Source organism: Centruroides vittatus, unplaced genomic scaffold (genome assembly GCF_030686945.1).
Source record: "Centruroides vittatus isolate TY-2023 unplaced genomic scaffold, ASM3068694v2 contig_1777, whole genome shotgun sequence".
In the NCBI taxonomy this organism is placed as follows: domain Eukaryota; kingdom Metazoa; phylum Arthropoda; class Arachnida; order Scorpiones; family Buthidae; genus Centruroides; species Centruroides vittatus.
This window is the reverse complement of record NW_027121088.1, coordinates 780,182-806,243: the sequence shown is the minus strand read 5'-3', so window position 1 is coordinate 806,243 and position 26,062 is coordinate 780,182. Positions and strand designations below refer to the sequence as shown.

At 27.0% G+C, this 26,062-nt stretch overlaps 2 protein-coding genes across 3 annotated transcripts in view; both read right to left on the bottom strand.

The window, feature by feature from the left end:
- The window catches only part of LOC136969360 (centromere protein F-like), a 352,144-nt gene that overhangs the window by 153,650 nt on the left and 172,432 nt on the right, over positions 1-26,062 (bottom strand). The window lies entirely within an intron of this gene.
- Positions 16,152-26,062, bottom strand: part of LOC136969359 (cadherin-like and PC-esterase domain-containing protein 1) — a 70,204-nt gene continuing 60,293 nt past the window's right edge. Inside the window, exons 14-25 of one of the 2 annotated variants that reach the window (XM_067263487.1) lie at positions 25,821-25,937; positions 25,630-25,718; positions 25,522-25,551; positions 25,242-25,431; positions 19,800-19,980; positions 19,124-19,253; positions 18,537-18,673; positions 18,239-18,459; positions 17,268-17,369; positions 17,103-17,190; positions 16,885-17,031; positions 16,152-16,794 (exon numbers count right to left, since the gene is read on the bottom strand). In XM_067263487.1, the coding sequence (XP_067119588.1) occupies positions 16,633-16,794; positions 16,885-17,031; positions 17,103-17,190; positions 17,268-17,369; positions 18,239-18,459; positions 18,537-18,673; positions 19,124-19,253; positions 19,800-19,980; positions 25,242-25,431; positions 25,522-25,551; positions 25,630-25,718; positions 25,821-25,937 (1,594 nt within the window). In that variant the 3' untranslated portion in view covers positions 16,152-16,632. Of the gene's footprint in view, positions 16,795-16,884; positions 17,032-17,102; positions 17,191-17,267; positions 17,370-18,221; positions 18,460-18,536; positions 18,674-19,123; positions 19,254-19,799; positions 19,981-25,241; positions 25,432-25,521; positions 25,552-25,629; positions 25,719-25,820; positions 25,938-26,062 lie in introns of those variants that run through there. The other variant, XM_067263488.1, reaches the window with a different exon arrangement.

Genomic DNA, 26,062 nt, shown 5'->3' with positions numbered 1-26,062 from the left:
ATACTCTTATAAACACCATCTAACACAATAAAGAATAAAATTCCTGGTAGAATAAATAACTTTCTATTATTTAACATGCATTAAAGCTTTGTAAATGTTTAAAAATCTTGTTAAATGTATTAAAATTTTGCTAACTAATAAGATTTTGTACTTGTTTGCTGTATATTTGAGTTTTTAATGCTAACAATATTCCAATTCTTAATAAAATAATTTCAAAGATTTTCCAGAGTTTTTAAAAGTTTCCTATCAACAAGTCTTCGAAAAATTCTTTTAACTCTTAGCTAAATACTTGTAACATTCATCAAAATCTTTAGATATTGTAAATTCCTAGAAAATTCTCTAAGAAGAAGTCTTCTAATTTTTAACAAAATCTTTCAAAATTCTTTTTGTCTTTAACGAAAAACTTGAAAAATTTTAATTCTTTGCAAAATCTTACGAATATTTCTTTTAATTCTTAACGAAATTTAAAAAATTTTTCCAACTTTTTAAGAAAATCTTTAACAAGATAGATTATTAAATTTTTAATAAATTAAAAAACAAAACACTCGTTTTTCTAATCAATTTGGTAAAGTACCATTGCGAGAAACCATCCTTCACTAATGTTATATAGATAATTATACAGGAATATTAGCTAGCATAATTGATGAATTTATTATCCATTTGTAAAAACTAAACCGTTTATAAATTATTTATATCCATGATTATCGACAAATGGATAATGATCACGTTCCAGCGATTTTGCGTGAATAATGGTTTAACGTTTCAATATTCCCTACGTTTAAAAATATATTATGAACGATTGAAATGTTAAGAAAATATAAAGTTTAAATATGAAAATAAATCCTCCATCGAGAGAAGAAATCATTTATTAATTTACCGAAGAAAACTGTCAGATGAAATTTACCAACTTTTCCATCCATCAATTGATAGAAGTGATGATAACAATTATGTAGGAATGAGGAAAAATTTTAGAATTCCGATGTAATAATATGCTTTTTTTCGAGGTATGTGTATATTTTTAGAAGGTTTAAGATGTTTACCGGATTGTAAAACGAAAATTAGTAGATTGTCGAGTAGCAGCTGCTGCTTTTCCTTGGTCTTTAGAAATTTCTCTTTGATTATCGTTTGCACTTCATACATTTATTTCGCTTCGTTTCAACAAAGATCGTCATTAAGAGAAAAATTGATTCTATTAACTTATTCTTCTTGCTAATTTACAGAATTATTCGGATATTTTGATTGATGATACACTTTTCCCAGACACGTGACCCATTTACTACAACACTGAATTGATGGTAGAGAATGTTAATTTTTATTATAATTTTCGAATTTTATTATCAAAAATGATATAAAAATTTAATGAATAAAAGATTTTCTTCTTCATCGTTTTTGATAAATCAAGCAATTTTTGAAGTGTTGGTTCTCGAAGAAAATTCAAAAAGTTCTTTCAAGCGAATATCCTCTTAGATGCTAGACATTGGCGATGTAGATCAGAAAATCTATTTATTTTGTATCAAACTTAATGACATTCGAGTCAAGTTAATTCTTAGTAAAATATTCATGTATAGTCGATGGTACGTGAGATGAACAAAGAAAGTAGAGAGCGGTTAGATGGATATCTTTCTTGGAAAAAGTTTTGTTGGTTGAAAGAAACGCTTCACCAGAGGCACAATCTTATTACTGAATACAACAAACATATCTGCTGCAAGTGGAGTGTTCGTTGCATGCTGGAGAGGAGCTGTAATCAATTGTAACATTTTGGCGTGTTTTACAAGCCCCGGGCTACAACAGATATCGGATCGATAGGGAATTTTCCGAGCTCCTCCTCCTGTTTTGTCACTAGAGGATGGAGAGCAGAAGAGGCCCGAAGCGCAAATCTTAACGAAATTCGTCTTAGATCAGTTTTGACAAATCACAAAGCTGCTCTCCTCTACGCTATTTATTTAAGAAAATTGACGCTTCTTGCTCCGAAACTTTTGCTAAAATATCATTTCCTTTTCTTTTTTTTTTAAATTAAAGATCTGTGTTAAAATTCATTAGGAAAATAATTTATTTTCAAATTTTATTTTATTTTTGTTGATACAAAAGAAAATTAAATGCTATTTTTATGCATTGATAAGATAATGAAGACGGGAAAACTTTTATCTCTTTTTCTAATCACTCGAAAATATAAATTATTGAATTAGATAATATATGATTTATAAATAAATTTTGTATTATTTAAATACATTTTTTAAAATTACTTATTATTATATTGACAAATTTGAAGCGAGAGTTTTCCTAAAGGGTGGATGGGGACAGATGTCACTTCATTTCTTCAGCACGAGGTTCTTAGTAATGGGAACGGAACCATTTGGCCTAGATTCTTGTGGTAGGCCTAGATTCTTGTGATTCCAAATAATTAACCTATTTGGCTCTTTAAAAGCATTTATTTCATTGTATTTCTCGTATATAAAGGAGAAAACACTTAGGAGCCTCAAAATTGTAAGTGACTTGAGGAGCGGATTTCGACTTTGTTCTGGCCTTAAGCCATAAGATATAAGATATTTTATTATTCATCAAATAATAATAAGTATGAAATCGTAAGTTTTTAAACCACACTTTTGTAAATCTGGTCCATTTTTGACTTCTAAGAAGTCTTGGATGCGGGAACAAATATTAACATTTAAGTGAAATTCTTACATATTTCATGTTTATTACTTGTAAATTAAATAAAAAAGAAAACATTAATTTAAATTATTTAAAAACGACCGTTTATTTTTTGTTTCAGTTAAACGTTAAATTATATTTGCACTCTAATTTACACATTAATATCTAAATGAAATTTATGAAAAATAAGAAAATCGTCAATTCTATCGAATATTTATTGTCTTTTATTACAGAAAAGTAGAAGAAAAGAAAGAAAGAAAAAAGGGTCAAGAAAATCGTTATTCATCTATCTAGCGCTCGTTACTCTTACTAATCTGTCGAGAGAATTAACACAACCAGACGGGATTTTCCGTGATTACTAATGGCTGCTTGAAATATTGAATACATTCGTGGAGGTCAGGGATAGAACTGGCAAATGGGAACATTAATAATGAACGAAGTTGTGCAGGGAAGCGTTTACTAACTAGATTCTATAGATGTTAAAGTTCAAAAACTACACTACAAAAGCGGTGGTTTTATTAACTCTTCAGGCACCCAAAATTTGTCATTTAGTCTTTATACATTGCAAAATGTTGTAGAATTACACGCGGTTGTCTTGAAGCACGAGTAACTGAAGAATGCCTTTCTGTCGTTCTTCGTATCTTTGATACTCTAAAGAGTAACTTAAATTTTCTTATTTGGTCATTAAGACGTGATGTTCTGTATAAATATAGTTGGAATGTTCTTCTACGTCATCAATTCGTACCCTTTGACTGAGTTAATGTGTCGTTTAACGTTATGGATGAGGGTTATGCTGTACTGTTTGCATTCTATATCGGTATGCGGGTAATTGCTACAACTTAGAATTAATAAATGAGTAGTCCTATTAACGTTAACGAGAGAACTAGGAGGAGCTTTTCTGTTTCATCTCCAAAAAGTAACGACTCGCAAACCAATAGGAAAGTTAACCGTAGACTTCCTATCATTTTTGATTGTTTTGAATAATTTATAATCCCGTCCGACTCGATATCTAAATGCATTTTAGTAGGTTTTTTGGTGTTTTCCGGTACGGAATAGGATATTAAAATTGTATATGTCGGGCATGTCACGTGACCGCGATAAAAGACACACCTGGGCAGGTGAAAATTCTCTCACGACGTGATGCGGGTTCTCTAGATTAGGTCGATATCTGCAACGAGATAGTGTGTGAACTCATTGCATATTCTGTTTCAAACTTCAGCAGAGATGCGTTGAAGAAATGCGTAGTCTACAAGAGAAATTCTTGATTTTTTTACAAGCTATTAAATTAATTTCTACCTTCTGTCTCGAATGTGTTTCTGGATAAAATAAACTGGGCAAAGTATACCGTTGGGTCGCAAGTATACCGAAAAAAGGAAAGAATTTTAAATTTTTAAATGGGACATGTATATATATATATATATATACTCCATTCCAGTAACCATGAGGGAAAAAGAAGTAGAGTAAGGAAAAGAAAGTATAGTCAAACCATTTGGAGTAAAGGAAAAAAACAAGAACAAGGTGCAGTAATAAGAAAACTGTGTATATTCGAATAGTGGGATTGATCGGAGTAGAAGATAGGAGGAAGAGATTACACAGAAATAGATTTAGTTGAGATAAAAAGTTGCAGTAGCAAAGACAATGATGAATGTGATCTCATCGCTTCTCTATCTCCTGAATAATCTTTGCCACCAGAAAAATTCACCCCTAATATCTGCAAACAATTCAGTTTTTCACATTAAATCGGATAAATAACTGATTTATTTGTTTTTGTTTTGGTTTAAAAAATCATGGACAAGGATTTTATTCGTGTAACCATCAAAGATTTTTTACTGTTTTTTCTGTTTTTCTTTTAAATTTTGTCTTTAACAGTTTTGATGTATGTGGAAGAAAGAAAAAAGAAATTTCTTCAATAGCAAGTTTTGCGAATAGAACAAAAATGCTGTCGTAGCTACTGGGGAAGTGGATAATTTTGAAACTATTTTCAAACTTCCTCTATAAATTTTTCGAGTCGAGTGCCACGTCTTTCAACATACCAAAATTCCGCCAGGGTAATTTTCTTGACTCGTGTCTAAAAATTTTGCGTATATAAAATGTCTTAAGGCTGTATATTTTTAAAAATAAGCTATACATTTTTTCTTGCGTATTCGCTTATTTACAGTTTGGATCAAAGATAAATCGAAATGGAACACGTTTGCCATCAAGCTTCATCTAAGCTATAGATGATTACAAATTTCTATCCTCGGTGAGAAATAAATCAGCTCGTATTCACGTCACGAAAGCAGAAAGGAAATTAAGCTTAGTCTCGATCGTGGAAAGCATCCCGATCCTCTACTACTGACAATTCGTTCCTTTATTAGCTCTTCCTATAACACCTCCGAAAATCCCCATCATTGGAAAAATATTAGAAGTAACTAGTTCCATCCTCTGACGTGGGGAGGGAAGCACCGACCTGAGGATTAAAGATGTCACTCAATTCGCCAAAAATTCGTGACGTTCGCTTAGAGTATCTTCGATTTTTGAAACCCGGATTTTCAATAAGTTTTCCACAAAATACCTACAGTGAAAGGTATATTTTTTATACGCGGGTTTTTTTTATGTGTGTGTATGTTTGTTTGTGACGATGTAATCGCGCTTGGCACGAACTTCAATTTCCTTATTCTTACGTATACTTTTCGTACCAGAAACCTGCCAGTTCGTGTTACTTTTATCAAACTTCGTGAGATCTTAGCGTGCCTCTCGTGTAAAGGAATTAGATTTCAGCCAAATTCATTCCAAAAAACTTTGTTTTCTCTCTAAAAACAAAAGAAAAAATCTACGCTAATGTTTCATCTTTGATCAGAAAAAGAAGAAACAACTTTTAGTATCCAACGATAAAGTTTTATACCCATTTATTTCCTTACTATATATTTATTTTGAATTATAAATAAATCCTCTTCAATGAATTAGTTAAAGCTTTACTCATCATTCAAATGCAAATACAGAAATGAGAATTTAAAATAAGAAGCATTAAGAGGATTTGTTATGTAAAATAATACCAAACAATGGATTTCCATCAGTTTTATCGAAAGGAAATGAATATATATATGTATATATTCCTTTATATATAATCAATAGTTTGGTCTTTCGATAGTTTAAAGTTGGATCTATGTATGTATGTATATATATATAAAAAATACCCTCCATGTTTAATTTATTATTTATGTAACCCACCGAGGGTATAGATCAATGTTTAAACGAGGATGTGTACTTAACAAATGCATGATTAGATTTATGGATAAGTTTATTGACTCTGGTTTACACGTTGCATTTAACCACGTTGCTGAATAAATATGCTACAGGCCTGTATGGATGTACATTATATTATTATCGGTTATGCATGTAATCAATGAAATGAATCGATAATGTATGTAATATTCAGCAGGTATTCTCTAGAAAAATGTTTTTTTTTAGATATGGAAAAATTATAGAAATGTTTTTTTATAAAATCGTTCGAAAAGTATTTAAATTTTACTATTGTTTTGATGTAAATCTCAGAGGAGTGATCAGAGTTAGAAACGAGGGGAAGATAAGGTTTAAATCAAATTTTCTGATGGAACACAATGTCCCCGGGACACGATTCACAAGCTACATTGAGTGTAGAAGACCAATTTTCTTCGAAGATAGCTAAAAGCTTAAGGCGTCCTTTTGCAAACAAGACAAAAAAATGTTATTTGTAGTTCTTCTATAAGCTGTGTTGCACTGATCTGAAATAACAAAAGCGAAACGATTAGTTTGTCAACCAAAATATAGATATTTTTTAGTCTTTTGTTTTATTATCTTGCTCTAGAATACATTATCTTAACAATCTATGGATCGTGACCCACAGGTTGATAGTTTGCTATATACTCGAGTAATAACAATAAAGTAAAAAAATAAAGTCGAAAAGTATGGATGTTTCCAACCGGAGTTTTGCCACCTATCGGTTAGGAAACGAAATTTTAAATGAAAACTTGTTAGAAATATACTTTCTCTTACTATTTATGAGGGTTTATTGAATAAAAATCAAGATTTCTGTTAATTTAAGGGTTGCTTTCTTTCATTATTTGTATCGAATAGGTAGCAGTGTAAAATGATAAGAATTGAAGTGGCAAAAAACAAAAGAATAAAAGAATTTTTGTCACGGGTGTTGTCTTAGGGCATCCGAATGACACACATCAGGTGGCACGTCAATCACGTTAAATTTTCTGACAGTTGGGATCGCATTTTCGTGACATGTTGGCGGAGTCAGACAAATGGCCTGTCTCTACAGAACGATCTGCAAAGGGACGTCGAGAACATCTATTACTTCTCTTTGGTCCCCGTGGAATGGCACAAATGAAGATGTCCTTTCTTCTATACCTTATATTTTCAAAATGAGAGTTATATAAATCAAATTTAAAGCATTTTTCATTTAATATTCATTTCTCTTACGACTTTCTATAAGCATGCTTCAATTGTTTTACTTCATATTTTAATTAAAAAAACACTTAAACCATAATAAATTGTAGGCAAATAATTCGAGGCATGATTCAAATATTCTGTTGAAAAAACTAAAAAAAAATTAAAGTTTTTTGAAAGTAAAAATGATTTTTTTAAGCTTTCAGAATCAAATTTCTTTGATAAAAAGCATTAAAAATTCCAACTATGTATTGGTGATTGAATAACTGTAGCAAAGAAGGGAAAAAATGGTTGGAATCCTTTTATCTCTCATCCCTTTTAGCAATAGTAATGATGGATTTTAATATTTAATTCATCAAAATGTGTATTTCGAGCAATGAATTTTGAAAGTGCATACTTTATGTAAACAGATTATTTTCATATGTAATCTTCTCGAGTGAATTTTTTATTTTTATTATGATAAATTCACTATTTTTGAAGTTTTTTTTTAATAAACATAGAACTCCTAAAAAATCGTAAATTTCTTAATTAAAAGTATATTTTGTATAAAAATTTATTGTAATTTATATTGTGTTAAATAATTTTCTATATTATAACACGTTTCTTTACCTAGAGAATGTTAGAAATCAATATGTAAGTCTTGATCTACCGGTTGAGAAACAAAATGTTAATACATTAAAATCAAATTAAATCTATATATTATTATAAAAAGTTTAAAATTAATTAGAAAAATTGTAGTTTTATAAAAGACTTTTTGACATAATTAATTAATTTTTCTTTTAGAATCACACGTGATAAATTTGAACTCAAGAGTACGTTACATATCAATCTGTAAATCGCGATCAACTGGTTGAGAGATATGTAAACAAAGTATAATTTAAAATGAATTATTATTATTAAAGTTTTAACTTCGTAAAATAATTATTTAAATTTTTTATTAGAATAAAACCTTGAAAAAAATTCTCATATATTATATATATATATATATATAGAAATTCAAGAATTTTTTTTGAAAGAAAATAAGAAGAAAAATTTTCTTTCTTCAATGTTTGGAAAAATTGACCAGAATTCCCTGGAGGTTGTATGTTCTTTATGCTATCGTCGACAAACTGAATTTTGGAGATGATCACTTTTCGAAATATCTCAGCTTCCTGCGGAAATAAGCACTTTCTTCATTCTGTAACCTATTGGAAATCGGGATTATATATATATATGGGGGGAGAGAGAAAAAAGAACATCACGGATCTTGTTCAATATTTTCTTAATGCAATTCAAATGTTAGTATTTTTCCATACGCGGATGTCTCATTTCTTATTTATTTCCTTTCTGGTATCAAAGTATCTATCTATCCAGAGATGCTCTCGACTTTAACAACATTACAAAAAAAAAACTAATAAATAAATAAAATAAAAGTAAGAACGAGAAAGAAAGAGAGAAACATATTGATGCCGATAAGCTTCATCGTTAGTTTTTTGATAAAAAGCTTCTCGTGTCACGAATGTAATTTCCTAGAAATTCGCTTTAAATTCGTAATGCTTTGTTCTCACGCTATAACAAAACAATGAAGTACAAGAAAAGGAATTGAAATAAAGTAACAAATATTTTTTTAAAAAATGTAGTGGAGAAAGTGAATAGTGTGATCCAATCCTCGTTTTAATTCCTCTTGACGTATCAAATCTTGAAAAATCTTCCTCCTCCTCTTATTCTTTTTTTTTTAATCTAATTTTTTTGTGTATGTATATATTTAGAATTGGTAAATATAATATTAAATATTTAAAATTTCATCATATATTTAATTTTGTAGAGTGTTTTTTCCAAATAAAATTACGTTACTTTGTGATAAACAAAAATGTTATTTGCGCGAATGCACCATCCCCAGTTGTAAGATGGTGATACTAACCTTACCATCATTTATTATATTATAGGGATTATTGAAACGTTGCTTTACACTTTATCCTTGATATATTTGTCTTTTGAAAAAGCTCGTTTAATTCTAAGCTTATTTATTTAATCCACACAAAAAAACGAATCAAAAAGTTATATGAATGATTTTCTAAAAAAAACACTAATTCTCTTTAATTAAAAAGAAACCTCCGCATAAAACTCATACCATCTTAACATTTATTAAATATTTAAAGAAATCATTTTCTGTTTGGTGAATTAATAAAATTTTTCGATTTTTTGATGATTTCTTTTGAAAAAAAAATGAAAATTATCTTTTTGAAATTACTTTCTGTAAACACGTGCACTAATTTATTACAACTTTATAGCCGGATATTCTATAACAAAATAACAAATTAAGCGTTATATTTAAAAAAATATATCTAATAATTTATTTTTAAAGTGAATTAAACTGTCAAATTTTAGATTTATGCTTAATTGATATATATTTTATTGAAATTAAATATTTAAAAAATGTGCTAAATTTGGGCTATTAAATTAATTTATATTTTAAGGAATATGATAATAAATATTACAGAAGCGCCTCTAGCGTTTGGATTTTGAATTAAATTCAAATTTTTGAATAGGAAACACGTGGACGTTAGATATTTCAATCATTTCTAATTTATTTTTAAGGAAAATTGAAAAATTTATGTAAAATGTTTCAAAAATAAACTAAAAATGAATTTTTTAGACAAGAAACTATATGAGAATTTTCATTAATGTGCTAAATATACATTCGTGACATGTTATCGAGGTAACGACTTTTAAAGTTGAACAACACGACTGGAAAGGCATTAAATACAGACTCAACATATATAAATATGTCTTGTGACAATATAAACAATGATAACATTTAAACATCAACTCTGATATGTTGTTACAATATTTAATATTCCAACAGCTCATATTGTGTTAAAGGAAATTTAAATTTATATTTACAACAAACTTTCGAAATTTCCTTTCTATTGTTAAAATATTTGTATTATAGCTTGAATATTTATATTTATATCTCATATATTTGTATTTTTAGAACCTTTTCCTTCAAAAACCCAACACAAATACTTACTTTGTATAAGAATATATTTAATGTAATATATATATATATATATATAAAACCTCACTTGACATGTTTTCTTTAACAGAAAACCTACATAATAAAATTATTGTTAAGCCATTTTTCTTTATTTTTATATCAAAAATATCTGGATTATTTTTTTATTTTTATGTTTTCGAACTTGTCAAGTTTCTTTATTTTTATTTCTAATGTTTTTATTTATTTTTTCAACGTTTTGTTCTCATTATTATTACAATTTTTATGTCGAAAACCTTGTGTTACGCAAATAATATCTTATATTCTTATAATTGATTCGAGAAATTTATTATTATTATTTTTATTTTTAATGTTTTTATAAGGAAAATGATATCAAATAGACTAGAAATTTGTAATTTTTTAGTTGTTAGGTACTGTCACTACATTTTATACACACCTATTTTTTTGGAAAATTTAAATTGTTTTTGTCATTTGTCTTTTTTGATATTTATAACTCAAGCCTAATGTCATAAATTTAATATTTTTCTTTCGTATATTTTCATGATATTTTGCTTTATCTTGATTATCCTCAAAGAAACTGAATATTAATAACTACAACTCACAATAAATTCTATGGTTCTAAAAAATCAGCTACAAAATATGTGTTTTTTTAATATTTTTTTGAAAAAAATAAGGGAATTTATTTAAAAAATTTCATATGAAATTTGTGAAATTCAATTTATTTATTTCTTTCTAAAAATTTTTATTTTATTAATTTTCCTGATGAAGAAGATATCAGATTGTGACGAATTTTTATTCGTCATCATCCATCACTATATTCTATTTAATTTGATTTTTTTTTAGTTAAATTTCATTTGACTAAAGGAAAAATAATTAGTTATAAACATTTCTTTCTCCAAATAAATAAAGTGCTTTGCAACTGATTTTTTAGAACAACTTTTTAAATAATTTCTTCGAAAATTATTATATATATATATTAAAGTCATTAATTTGAAACTTTTATTTAAGAAGTTTTGAAATTTAAAAAAATCATATATTTCTCAAAGGAATTTATAAAAGTAAAAAATTTTATTGTATGTTTTATTGTAAGATCGTCGGCTTACATCTTCGAATTTATCTAATTTAAATTAAATTTCATTAAAAAATTGTTTTAATAATTATATATTTTTTTACATGTAAAATAATATACAAATTAAACAATATTATATTATATTTTAATACATAAACGACAATATTCGTCTTAAGAAAATTCAGAAAATCAAAAAATTGTCATGTAAGAAAAGGTTTGAATTCGAAGAATTTTCACCCTGTGTACATTTTTATTTGGCAAGTTTGTGTCCAGTTTTATAACCTTTTTTCTTCAAAAAAATTTATGTTTTTCTTTTGGAAAGCAGGAAAATTTTATATTGCTTACTATTTTATTTTTCTTGTCTTTTTTTTATTCTTATTTTTTTGAAAGTTGAATATAAAACTTGATGTATTTTCTGTAAAATATATTCATAACTGAACAGGAAAAAATGCATAAAACTTATCATTTTAATATTATAATCAAGTAAAATTTGAATGTAGAATATTAAAAATGTTGGATTACTTGAAAATTGTCATCTTTAAAACTTTTTCGGTGTTTGTACGGTTGTAAATATTGGAAATAAATGTTGATAGCGTTAAAGATTGTAGTATAAGTTGAAAGCGTTCATAATTATTCAACAATTTCTATGCTAAAAACGTTAAAATAATGTTGGAAAAGTTCAATGATGTTCACCAAAATATTGTCGATTACTATTAAATGATAAATGTTGAAAGTAAACGTTGGAAATGTTGGACGACTTGAAGTTTTTCATAATTTTTCAATTGTTTTTAAGTTTAGAACAATGTCGAAAATACTGAACAATATTTAACAATATGTTAAAACCCTTGAATAATGTTGAAAATGTTGGATGTTGTTAAAAATAAATATTGTTTTTAACATTTATTTTCGACATTATTTATTGGACAAGTTGAAAACTTTAACAATTACTCAACAATTACAATGCCGAAAACGTTATAATAAACGTTGAAAATATTGAACATATATTCAAAAACGCTAAATTTATCGAAATAAAAACCGAAAACGTTCAACATTGCCTAAAATAATGTCAAAAAAGTTATACAACCAGAAAAGTTTCAAATTTATTCGACAATTTAACTACCGAAAATGTCAGAATATCGTTGAAAAAATTGAAAATAAAGATAAAATAAGAAATATTTTCCAATTTAAAAAATTATATCAGAAATACTCAAGAACTTTATGATAAAGAAAGGGAGACAGACAGACGGACAGACAGACAAAGAGAGAGAAGGATGAAGATGGAAATATAGAAGATCGACGATTCAGACAAATGAGGTTGCTTACTTTTAACGAGTTCTATCCTCAGATTGCAGATGCAATTAGTGAATGCAGTTGAAGAAATATTTGGTTGGTAACTCGAGAGTTATAGTAAACGTCGAAGGTAATTGGGAAAGAAGAGAAACAGGTAAATAGACAATTAAGATCCCATAGAATATTCCATAGATTCTTAATACTCTTCGTTAATTATGTCTATTAATAACTTCAATGATATGTCATCAACTGCATCAATGCTGAATTAAATTCTCTACCTCTATAAGCCCATTTGTCTATTTGTTATTTTTAAAGTCAATTTAGATGAAATTTTAGGTTTAATATTTTTAAAACTGTGTTTTCTTTACAACTTTTATTATTGTACTATTAAATTTGTCAAACACTTACAGTTGTTTCGATAAAAACTGTTGTTAAAAGCTTTAAAGACTTAATTTCTCTTATAAAAATAGTTAAAATATCTTATAAAATTTAGAAATAATACCTTTATTCGATAATAAATTTATGTAGGAAGAAGAAAATTAAACGTTTTAAAGATTGTTTTTTAAGAAAAATTATGTATATATAAGGTAGAATAGGGGGAAAAGAATAAGAAAACAGAATTCACGCTAAATCTGCATGAGGATGGACGAAAGTAAAAGTTAATTAATTAATACATTTACATGATGATAAATTTATCTAAAGAGGAACCCGAGGCGTTCTCAAGGGTATGTTTTTTTTAATACAAAGATATGTACATAGAAAGTAGACTAGAAGAGGAAGAAGAGGATAACAAAACAGGATCCACTCTAAATCTATAGGAAGATAGACGAAAGTAAAAACAACGATCACTTAAACTTATAAAGTCTTGACGGAGGAGCAGGAGCGTTGCCATAGTAATGGAGGTAAGTGCAGTAAGTTGGTAGAAAATTGAGCGTAATGGCTGTCGGAGATATCGAAGAGTACTCTTGTTTTAACACACGACTCATCAACCAGGTTAGAGTCGTAAAGGTTAGAGTGCACGACGTTTAAAACTCCATTTAGAAAAGTAGTTTAAGGCATATTTGTTGTAGTATTATCTTGTGTGTAAGATAAAAGTCAAGCCCACTGACTAAACTGAAGGATCGTCAATTAATTTGCGCGTGTATCGTGATCGAAACCTTTCCAGTAAAGTTACTTTAAAGTAATGAAAAGTACCCTACATTAACGTCTTAACTAATGATAAAAGCGGTTAAATTACTTCTTAAAATAGTAAATCATTTATAAAATTTCTTACTTTTCTATACATTTTAAGAATATTTTAATTTTTAAATTCTTTTTGGTGGTTTTTGTTATTAATGCCCCATTTATTTGATCTTACGTAAGTTAATGGTAAGCTTGATTAATTGCTTAATTTTATCTTATTATTTAAAAATAATTTTCAATATTTTTAATAAAAATTGATACTGAAAATAGTTTCTTTTTAAATGGAAATTGTTATAAAACAATTTAAAGCATCGTAAGGAATGTTTAACAGTTAATAAATCATATCTGATAGATTATATATAGAAACGTATATTTAGCAATCAATGAGAACTGAATCCACGATTTTTCATAAAATCTCAAAGATGCTCAAACATTTCCTACATCTTTTAAAAAATTTCGAGATTACAATAGTTTTGGGTTTATATCCTATATAAGATCAAATATATTTTTATCTTATTGGCTTTTTTATTTTGAATTTACTCCGTATATAATTCTTATATAGATTTTGAATTATATACAGATTCATCGCTAAGGAATTAAAAAGTTCGAGATGCAAAAATTCCATTTATTAAAGCTTATACAAATACTACTGTGCTTTAGCAACGAGGAAATGAACCCACGACTTTTACTAAAATTCTTGCCTTTAAATTTTACATCTGTTTTATTAGACTATTTCACATAAAATTAGTCGCGAGTTCGTATCCGATGTGAAATTAAACAGATTCTTTTTATCTTGACTTCTTTTTTGTATAATATTATATAATATAGTAATTATTTGTAAATTTTTATCAACAAAATAAAGAATTTTTAAAGTTCTAAGTGCAAAATCCAGTGGCGTAGCGTGGGTGTCAGCTGCCCGGGGCGGAGGAAAATTTCGCCGCCCCCTTATTTAGGTATTATTATTATTTATTGTGAAATTTTGTCGCTTCCTTAAAGTGCCGCCCGGGGCGGGCCGCCCCTGCCGCCCCACTACGCTACGCCACTGGCAAAATCTGTTCATTTATCCAACTTTAAAGTTCTAGAATGAATCAAATTTTTTCAAATATACGAAATAAATTTTTAAAAAAAATTGTTTTCTGCCGTCAATTATATCCATGAAGTTTGTATTTACGACCTTCGAAAATCTTCTAATATAATTTTATCATGTAAAAAATAAATGAAAATCTATTTACAAATTCATAGCGAATATCGAAATCGTGCTCTGCATACAAATATCGATAGAATTTATTCAGATTTTTAGCGATTTTTCTTAATTATAATCAATGGTGCGCCTTCCATATCTATGTATTTTCTGAAAAATTATATATATTATTTTAAAAAATTCGTAATCATTACGTTATTCGATACAATCTTGACGAAAAATGGCGCTTGAAGTAATTCAATAGAAATAATGTAGAGTATATAGATGTAATTGTTAAGGGACGAAAATTAAGAGACTTTTATTTAATTTTGTTTTAAAATTCAACTAAAATATGCTAAATTATTATTAGAAATGTGTTTGTAAACAGAACGAAAAGTTAACACCATTTTGAACCACAAGATACTCGTACTTCAAATAGAAAAACGATCACTCAGGAATCGAACCCTCGAACTTCGATAATGTGGATTTAAATGCTGTGATGTATTAATATTCTTATATTATAGCAAAGTTCTATATTGAATATCATAGTTACTGAAGATAGAATCAATGGCTGACTCCATGTTATGCCACGTTACTATAAGATATGCTCACTTCAGATAGTAAAGTGCACATTTAAAAACCGAACTCACAACTTTTAGTAATGTAGATTTCAATTACTATAACATAGGAATATTTTTATGTTATTTTCTAATTGGTATATTAATTATTCAGTTAGTAATAGTCAAATTTTAATGTGTCATATCTTTATGAATACATTTATAAGGAAATTGTCTATCATTTTAAAACATAAACGTGGAATTTTATTGAAAAAATTGATAAAAAATAAAATATAGAACATTTAAATAATTAAATAATTCCCCGAAAATTTATTTATATTTTTTATATTAACGTATGCTTTTTTAATTAATAATTACATTAATTAATCATAATATTAAAAATTATTAAATAATAATAAATAATTTTTGAAGAAAATAAGAAACATAAAACTGAGTTTTAAAAAAATTAATAATTCAGCATCTAATGTTATAAATTAAAGATTTATAACAGTATTAAATAGAATTTTCTTATTTTTTGAAACAATTTTTCCATATTATGAAGCAATTATATTAATAAAATAAGCAATTTTAATGCTAGAAACAGCAGTAATAACAATAAATTTTGTTTAAAATCCTTTTTTAAAAGCTAAAAATTGTAAATATTTATTAAAATACCAAAAAAATTTATCGTTTACTCGTCAACGGAAATGAACTTTTCATAATTAATGAGTTTCGTTTATGAATTTTTTAGATGTTATTGAAGTAAAATTAAATAATAAAAATTAAAAAAGACACATTTAATTAAAACATAAATATATATATATATTTATTTATTTATTTTATTGCATTTTATTTAGATAAATGTTTAGCAGCAAATTCTTTAAAGATAATTTGTGCATAAAACTTTTTTTGGCGCGTATCTAAGGTGCTTTCGTGATATATTAGTCTAATTTATTCATTATTGATGTTACTAGATCATTCAAAATCGATGATTTAATACACAAAAGCTTTAGCAACATATTGCAATGCGATGGTACTTCCATCACCCACACGATACTATCGATCGAGTGGGGGTGAATATAGTTGTTTCACGTTTATTCAAATTTATAAGTCCTTTATTGGTCCACATCTTTCACGAAGATACAGTACTTTGTTGTATTTTTTTGAAATGGCATCACGAGATTTTTTTTGATTGATTTCCATTTGTTCGACGGTGGCCCATTTAAGTAGATATTTACAAGATTAACTCTAATTTGGCGAATAATTTAGGAACAGATTGCAATGGGGTTAAATGTCATCTATCGGACATGTAATCTCCACAAAGTCTGCTTAGTAATATGTCACTATAAATGGCATTAATATCTCCCTCGACGTGAAACTCTGGCTGATTGGAAAAAGTGTTCTTCTTGTTCCTCCAACCACTTTGATTTGTATCCGACTCGGTCACATCTACCACCTGTATTGAAAAATTCTTTAAATTTTTCATATAAACTGAAACTTTTTAAAGATAAAATTATCTAAAAAGTCTCCATAAAGGTTACTTTACCCTATGAAAATGACAGGCACATTTTCCTTGAAGAAAATCCTTATATCTAGGAATGGTTATGTTAAATGTATCAATAACGTCGAAATTATAATGTTTGGCAAATTCAGCAAGACCCATGCTGTGAAGTAATAACTTTCGTTGATCTTCCTGCATATAATTTAAAAATTTATGTATTTATTTTTATTTTTATAATATAATTTTAAGAGTAAAACAATTACCATTGATAATGTATGAACGCCTTCAACGGGTTGATGGAATCCTGAACCCAAAGTTTTCATAACAAGACGAATACCGTGAAGCCGTTCTCTATAAAATTATATAAATAATTATATTTTAGTGTTATAATAATCTTTTAATTAATTAATATCCATCATTACACTTACACCCGTATTGCTCTTAGTAACATGTGAAGATGTTGCGTGGCTAACCAATGCACGCCTCCAACTACCAAAATGGTGTTTGTATTATTTTCCAAGGGACGAGATCTGTTAAGTGTTAAATTATTCATCATTAAAATACAAATAAAAATATTTTAAAATATTCAAAAATTATTCGCAACTTTAAAAAAAGGTACAGTAGTTTAAGAGGGAAGCAAGAATGCAAGAGGTAAAATACAATATTACCTCTTCAGAGGAGAGTGAAATAAAATACTAAATATTTTAAATATATACTTTCTATTGAGTAAAATTAAATTATATTAATAAAAATCTTTTAAAATATAATTAATTTTAATAAATGTTCGCCTTATTAACTGCAAATTTTGAATTTATTCTATGAGACGAAAGTATGTTTACAATGAGGGAATCGATTGAATAATACAACAAAGGGCTTCGTTCATTTTGCATTTGTAATTCTAATTAATGTTCAACATTGTTACTAATATTTAATACAAAAGGCAAAGATCAAACAAGGATGGCCTCGTCTATCAAAACTAAATTTAATGCAATTTACCCTTAAGAAGAGAGAAAAAATTCAACATGGTCATCACTTCCTTCAACAAAATTAAAGTATAAAACCCATCAAGACTAATATTATATTATTACTTAAATATGTAAAATTAATCATTTCATCAAGTTAATTAAATGTTTGTCTTTGAAAACAAACATTAATTAAATCCATTTGTTGAAGCGTAACGAGAGAAAACAATGCCAATGATGAGTATATGTTCGAGCCTCTTTAAGATGCTCTGTACAAATATTGAGCTTAGTAAAATGTTTCATTTTCTTAAATTAAAGCTAATTATATCCTTCTAAATGATTTAATTGAATATATAAAAGTGTAGAAGCACACACAAGTTAATGAACGACGACAGCTACTGTTACCGGATCATTTCTCACCAGAAATTCACTGGTACCTCTGTATCAGTTGGTATAATGCCTTATCGAACACTGGCCGCTGGTTTGTTGGTAGCCAAAATTGTGGATAGTAGGCGAAACTAACGAATGTCCTTCCTTTGTTGACGTTTGTATATACTCTGATGTCGTGTGTCTTGTCCCACTGGTTTAAAGAACCATTTAGTTTCTCCATAACGTAATGCATCATGCCTCGATTAGTCGAGTCTCCTATAAATAATATCTGAAAAAATAACACTAAATCTTAATTAAACCGCTATAATTTAAAGAAAAATAAAGTAAATCTTTAGAGAAATTTACCTTTTTACCATCTAAACAACGAGATAATACTTCTTTAGATGGTACTACGTAACGACAATTGTAAGGGTGCCACGCTGCTTCGCTCCAGAAACAACTCTTCCTATCAGAACACGTTGTACATGGAAGAACCCAACGACCTAAATTTGGAAATATGTAAGTTTTAAAGGTTTCTTTAAAAATATCTAAATGGTAAAGACAATTTTTCAATCATGCTGCGAGACAAAAATGAAAAGAACAATGAAAGGATTATTTTATCTATAATGGGGACCGAACCCGTGCCTTTTGGTAACATGTTAAATTCCCTAATCATATCTATTACGAACAAGAATAGATATATGTGAGCTCAATTCCTATTCAAGGAAATATTTTTTACTAGATGTATGGTTATATTTTTTAATGCAAATATATTTTTTAAGTTTATTAAATATAAACAATTCATCTATTTTACGATAAACATATTTATTTATTATTAAAGTAGAATTTATAAGAGTAAAAAAAGTATACATATTGAGATATAAACAACTTTTCTGTCATAACACTAAAGCAAAAGAACACTTTACAAAAATGTAGGGATCATATTTGTTTACCTGATGCATCTCCCGAGGTACAAATCGTGAGATTTGCACGAAGATTAAGGTAAGTAGACCAATTGGGTACCGACGTGACATCAGTTCTAATGGCACAACTCTCACTAGGAAATACTTGCATCTCACACTCCTAAAAAAATGAACATAAAGTAGAATTTTCTAAAAGTTAAAGCAAAAATAATCAAAAATATTTATAAAAAAATGTAATAAATATGCCATTTTTTCCTTATCAGTTATTTTTAATATATAACAGATAAAAAAAGAAAAATATGTTCGAAATGTTATCGAAAAAAAAACATTTTAGAAAAGTATTTTCCTTTTTTCTAATGAAATTTTAACCTTCAGGTGATGATAAATTTTTATTATAACTTACAACCAAGTTCTGTTGTCCTTAAATTCTCAAGAGGGGACATTTTAGGTGTTTATAATAATTTACAAAACATCCTAAGATTTGACTTCCTAATCACCTCACTTAATATTTTTAATATATTTGAAGAGAATACAACTCCGAGGCATTTAATCGTCTTTCAAACTATCAAACAATACATTCGTTACGCTCATCCCTTGGGATCCCATCTTTACAGATTTCATCACCCCCTTTAAAATATACAGCTAAATACTGAAGAATTTTCAATTCTTTACAAGAATTTCGACTGATAAATTGCTTAACACTTACTTGTTTCAGGCTGCAGATCTGGTGAGGCTGATCAGGATCGAAAGGGGGTTGGCCGTGAGTAATTGGCAAGCGTCTGACTAACAGAATGTAAGTATTGATAACCCATGGTTCGGTGTGAGTAACGTCAACTACCAGAAGAGGAATTCGATTGACACCGATGCCCAATGTGTAATTTGTGGGTCTGTAAAGTATAAGAATTCTAATTTTAAATTAAAAAGTATATTTTTGAAAATTTTAAGTCTATTTTCTTTAGAATTAGACACAAAAGTTAAAGTAAACGACACTTGTTTTAATTTTTTTTTTAAATAAAATTTATCTGAAAATTTTGTTTACTTGTTTCATATTTTTAATGTTAGAACTGTATTAACCAGTCAATTTTTATTGATTTAAATGATTTTTCGATGATTCTATACTATTTTTCTTTTTTGGTTTTTTAGACGTTTAAAGAGGCGAATATTTTTGTTTTTTCGATTCCTCTTCAAGGAAATATTTTTTACTAGATGGTTATCAAAGTAAAGTTTTAGCTAATTAAAGTATAAAATATATTTTTAACTCTCAAATTTATTTTTCTTTTAAAAAAAAGCACATTCTTAAACTCGCCTCTGAAAAACCAATTTAAAAAAGTTATTTTAAAATAAATAAATTTTAATTAAACTTCGATCTTCTTTTTTAAATTTCAATTATAATTTCTTAAATTATTTTATTTTCTTCCTCTTATTTCAATTAAATTATTTTTATTTAGTTTTATTTTTTAATTATAAAATTTAAATAATTTAAAAGAGTTCATTAAAATATTATATAAATTAAAATATTAATATTTACTTAAATCTAATAAGAAGAATTTAAATACATTTTTTATAAAATAAATATTTAAGGAAGAATTTATTAAATATGCATAAGCACATACTGCATTTGCAAGTAAATGCATTATGCTGGGCTATTCTGCTGCATTATTGTACTGTATATTCGTTTATATTTCATTTACTTTACTATATATACCGTTTATGTTGCATATAATGTACAGAATATATTGTTTATATTGCATATATTTTATTGTATATACCATTTTTGTTGCAGGTATACTGTATATACAGAATGCATTGTTCATATTGCATATACATTACTGTATATACCGTTTATACTGCACTTACTGCACTGTAAATATTGTTTATATTGCTATGCTTGATAGCTTACATTGTTAATACTGCATACGTGTCTAAATGTGTTTAATGCAGTACATTCAAACTTATTGTATACATTCAACAGAGTTATTAAGTCCTTAAACGTTATTTATGTGTGGAGGAAACATTTTTTGTCACCATATTTTCCATAAATCTCTATTGAATGTCACGTCATGTTATGCGCTTCATCCATAAAACTTTCCATTATTCCGGACATTATTTTTGCATTACCTAAATCTTCCGTTTGAAAGTAATGTAAACAAAGCGATATTTCATTTACTTTTTTATTGAATAAACCAAAAATAAATAAATAACAGGAAAACATCATTTAATATATTTATTTACTTTTAAAAGAATAAAATGAGGTTTAAAGTTTAGTTAATTGAGTTAAATGCTTTCTTTTGAAACAATAAAAAACTCATATTTTTATTTATTAATAACTTTTTTTTACTCTAAATAATAAACTATAACGTAAAAAATAAATGTGTTTTAATTGCTATTTACAATAAAAGTAATAAAAATAATTCTATCAAAGTTTACTTAATACTATAGTTGCATAACCATGCTATTTAATTAGTACTAATATCAATTACTCATGCTGCCTTATTAACCATTATATTATAACAGTAAGTACTATTAACATTAAGGTATTATCACTTAAACTATCGCTAAAACTATACTACTTTAGTAGTTATATGACTTATTTTACTCAATACTTTAGTAGTGATAATACTATAAGTTACTTAAATGGCTTGCTATCTATCATATCTTATAAACAATAATTTTATTATTACTTTAATAGTTTACTAACATGTAACTTTTAACAATAGCGCTATTACTATTAGTACAATTGTACTATTTCTAAAGTCATATAGTAGCATTAATCCAATAGCATACGAGTACTTGAAATTTGGAGTAGATCTATTAAAACAGCATCACCATGCTACTATCGTACTATTATAAACGCTACATTATTCTGTGCAATAGTACTATTAGAATAATAATTACTTATAGCATTATAATATATTACTTTAAACAGTATTAGTATTAGCTTAAGTATAATACTGATAACAATATAAACATTTTCTTAAGTAATTAACTGTATTAAAATTGCATTAATGCTTAATTTAGCTATTTTTTTATTAATGAAAATTAAAAAAAAATAATATTGTGGAAAAGTATTTGTATTGGTAAAAAGTAAACATTATTTACTTTAATATTTTCTTGGTTCTCATCTCGTCGATTTTCGTTCTTTGCTCCATTTTTTTTTCAAATTGATATTTATAAATAATTCAAAAGGAAACGATCGGCTTTATAGATCTCATTTTTTTGTTCTTCTTTAAAAAATAAAATCAAATTAATAAATGATGCTCTCTACTGAAATAGTTTCAATCGTTGGCCATAAAAGACGACGTTTTCCCCGTTTTTCATCATTTATATGTAAGCTGAAAAAATAATGTTTTTACCAAAGTTTTTTGATTATCTCAAGAAATTTTAGAATAATTCCAGATGAAGCAATCGTAGCTTTTATTACTTTATTTTTTATCAACTGAATTATCATAGAAAATTGAAATCTACGTGTTTCAGAAGGGTGTTCCAAATTAGAATATACAAAAAAAAAAATAACATTCCAAGCTAAAATAGTATAACAGTGCATAAGATAAGGTGTTTCAAACTGGTTCCAAAAGAATGTTTTTAAAAAATATTTTAAAGTAAATGCTCGAGATAAGTGTTCCAAATAACGGCTCTAGAAGAAGTATATTCTAGAAATGATCCCCAAACGATGTTCCAAATAGGCTTAGGCATTTCAGAACAGAATTTTCTAAAGCTAGCCCAAAGAAATATTTCTTTAGGATATTACAAAATAGGATGCCCGAGATGAATGTTCCAAACTAGGATGTTCCGAATGGTGTGTATGGAATAAGCGTTCCAAAAGGGTGTTTCAAAATAGGGTGTTCAGAATAAGTTACCAAAAGTGTCCCAAATAGATAATATAAAACTAGAAATACATCAATGAGGTATCAAACGAAGATACATCTCATCTTCAATAGGTATTTTCATACGTAGGTATATCGTTATTGGTATATCGCTATGGGTATATATGAACATTTTATAAAACAAGAGCATCAAAGAATTAATTGCAGGTCCCCAAAAGGAAGCATTCAAAAAAGATATTAGACAGATATTTTAAAAATGTCCTTCTTATCGGATTAACACAAAATTATTTATCGTATTTTAATTTCTTAATTATTAATTTTAATCCATTTAATAACGTTTGAGCACCAGACAAAGGGCAAAATGGAGGAATAGGATTATCAGCGTTGAAGTGTGCAGAGTAATTTAAGAAAGAATAAAATCAAATTAAAGCAAGGAAACTAATAATTAAATTAAGGCAAAAAACATTTAAATTTTTAGTCGCATCATTCTAAAATTAATTAGGATATTTTAAAAAGTATTATACGTTCGTCTATCTGATTAGAGTATAAACGTGATGATTAAGTACATATCGTTGTAATTGACTTCAGTTTCACTCAAATACGATGTAAATACGATTTCGATGTAAAAATTACACTTATTTAAGTTCGAATTGTTTTTCATAATAAATTTTAATTGAATGAACGATTCTTCAGAAACAGCGGTGCCCGCAGACTATGAAAAAGTGAAGGGCACAAGCTATAAAAAAAAAGGACATCGTACATCATACGAGGAGCTTCAGACTCTACAATTCAACATCGGATCAGCGCTCCCACAAGGTGGCCGGTTGCAGTCGCGGCTAACTTAGCCTTGAAAACAAGAAATCGGTTTTTTGGTTGACATACGACGAAGTTGCATGAGTCAATGGACAAATATCGTTTATTGGTTTCTTTTATATTTGTGAAATAGGCTAGAAGTCACGAATTTTCTGTTGTTTGGAGCCTTCTTGGGGACGAGACGAAAAGGAGGACACGTGCTTCAAGTGACCCAATGTACTGTACGTGAGCCCCTGTTCGGAAAGCTCACTTTTTCAAAGCAAAATCAAAACCAAAGTACGCAAAATATATCGTAAAAATAGTTGAAACCAAACCAAAATTTATTTTATATATTTATGGCGACATTTGCTCGAGAGTTTAGTAGTGTCTTGCTCAATGATGAACAGTACATCACACATTTCCTGTTGACAATAAACTGATGCCGGTCGTCTATCTAACTCCTTTCTGAAGATCATCAAAGTAAGCCTTCTTATAATTAAATTAACCGCATTATTGCGTATGAAACAACAATTTATCATAAAAAAATTATAAAATAAATATGCAAATTATACATTTTTATACTTTTTTCCAATTAAAATATTAAAAATAAATATACATTAATTTTATTAAATTTAATATTAACTTATCAGCACAGAAAATCAATCATGTTTAACTTATTTATTTTCTAAATAATTAATTTATTTTTTTTAAACTGATATTTAGTGGTTTTTCATCAAAAATGTTTTAATTTAATTAATTTTAATAATTTTTTTCCTTTAATTAATTAAACAATTTATTTATTCAAAGGGCAATTTAATTTTTTAAAATTTTTGTAAGATTTTTTAAAAATAATATTCTAATAAAACTAATTTATATACTTTTGTAAATTGCAAAAAATACAATTTTTTTTTTAAATTTTAAAAGAGAAATTTTTAAAAATTAAAGTTACATTTTAATACATTTTTATTAATTTTAAATAATTTTATTTTTAATAAAACATTTTGTATTAAACTTGTCAACGAAAAAAAAAATTCTTCAAAAAGTTTTAAAATTTGATGCCAAAAAATGAATTTTTTTTAGCAAATTTTTATTTCATTTTCTCTCAAAAATTTCACGATTATTTTTACTTTTTCGATATATTTATTTATTTATTTTTTTACTTTCCATTCAAAAACTTCACAGTTTCTTGAATTTTTGACTGAATTTTCTACTTTTCCGGATTAAAAAATAAAGAAAAAATGATTTTTTGGGGGATTTTTATCTCATTTTTATTTATAATTTTCGTGATTTTTTTTAATCTTTTGTTTTAGTTTTTTATTGAAAATATTAAGTAAAATAAAATTTTTTAGATTAGATTTGATTTTTCTTTTAAAAATTTCACACTTTTTTCGCTGTGCTTTTACTCTTTTTTTTTTTGGATAAATTTAAATAAAACAATTTTTTGGAATTTTTTCGAATTATAAAAAAAACATTTTAAATTAAATATGTTTACAAATTAATCAACCAAGTTTATTTTCTATTTTTTTTTTTACCTGGAAGTTCCAAATTTGTCATCAATTCTGACTTCAGTCTGACAATTCTGCGAAGTGGCTGCAATTTTGATGAGCATCAAGTCATACGTCACGTTGACGTAATATTCCGATATGGAAGGAGAAAATGGAGGTGTAATATTCAAAAATGGTTCCAAACTCAAAGAAGCTATATAAGGCATCGTACTGGGATCTGAAAACACAATTTTCTTCTAAAATATTACTGAAATCTCCGTTAAAAAATTGAAAAAAATTGGAAGAAAAAACATATATATATACAAACCTTCGCTGCATTTAATCCTCTTTGGAAATTCTAAAAACATACAAAAAAAAAAGTTTAAAATAATAATTTTTTAGATGAATTGTTATGAATTTTTCAAATAAATTTTACCGTTTGTTTCCATTTGGAAATTCATTTTATCAGAGGACACCTCTTCGTAATTCCAGTTATCCATCAATTTGGTTAAGTTATCACTTTTCCTAAATTAAAAAAAATAATAATACAAAATATTTGCATTGTATTTTTAAAAATGTAATCATTAAAATTGTTAGTTTTCTTCACATATAAATGAATAAAATTACCATTTATGAGCGGCATCACCGCTGGTGTAGTCATCATCCATAGATTGACGATTATAATGACGTTCCAACATCACCAAAAACCGATGAAATTCCGATGTTGTATGTTGCCACGGTGATCTAAGATTCAAAAGATTCAAAATTTAATTTATTTAAATCGAATTAAACACGAAAATTTGCATAATTTTCTTGTATTTATGGTAAAAATTGGCGATGAAAACGTCGGAGTATTCATATTGTTGCAA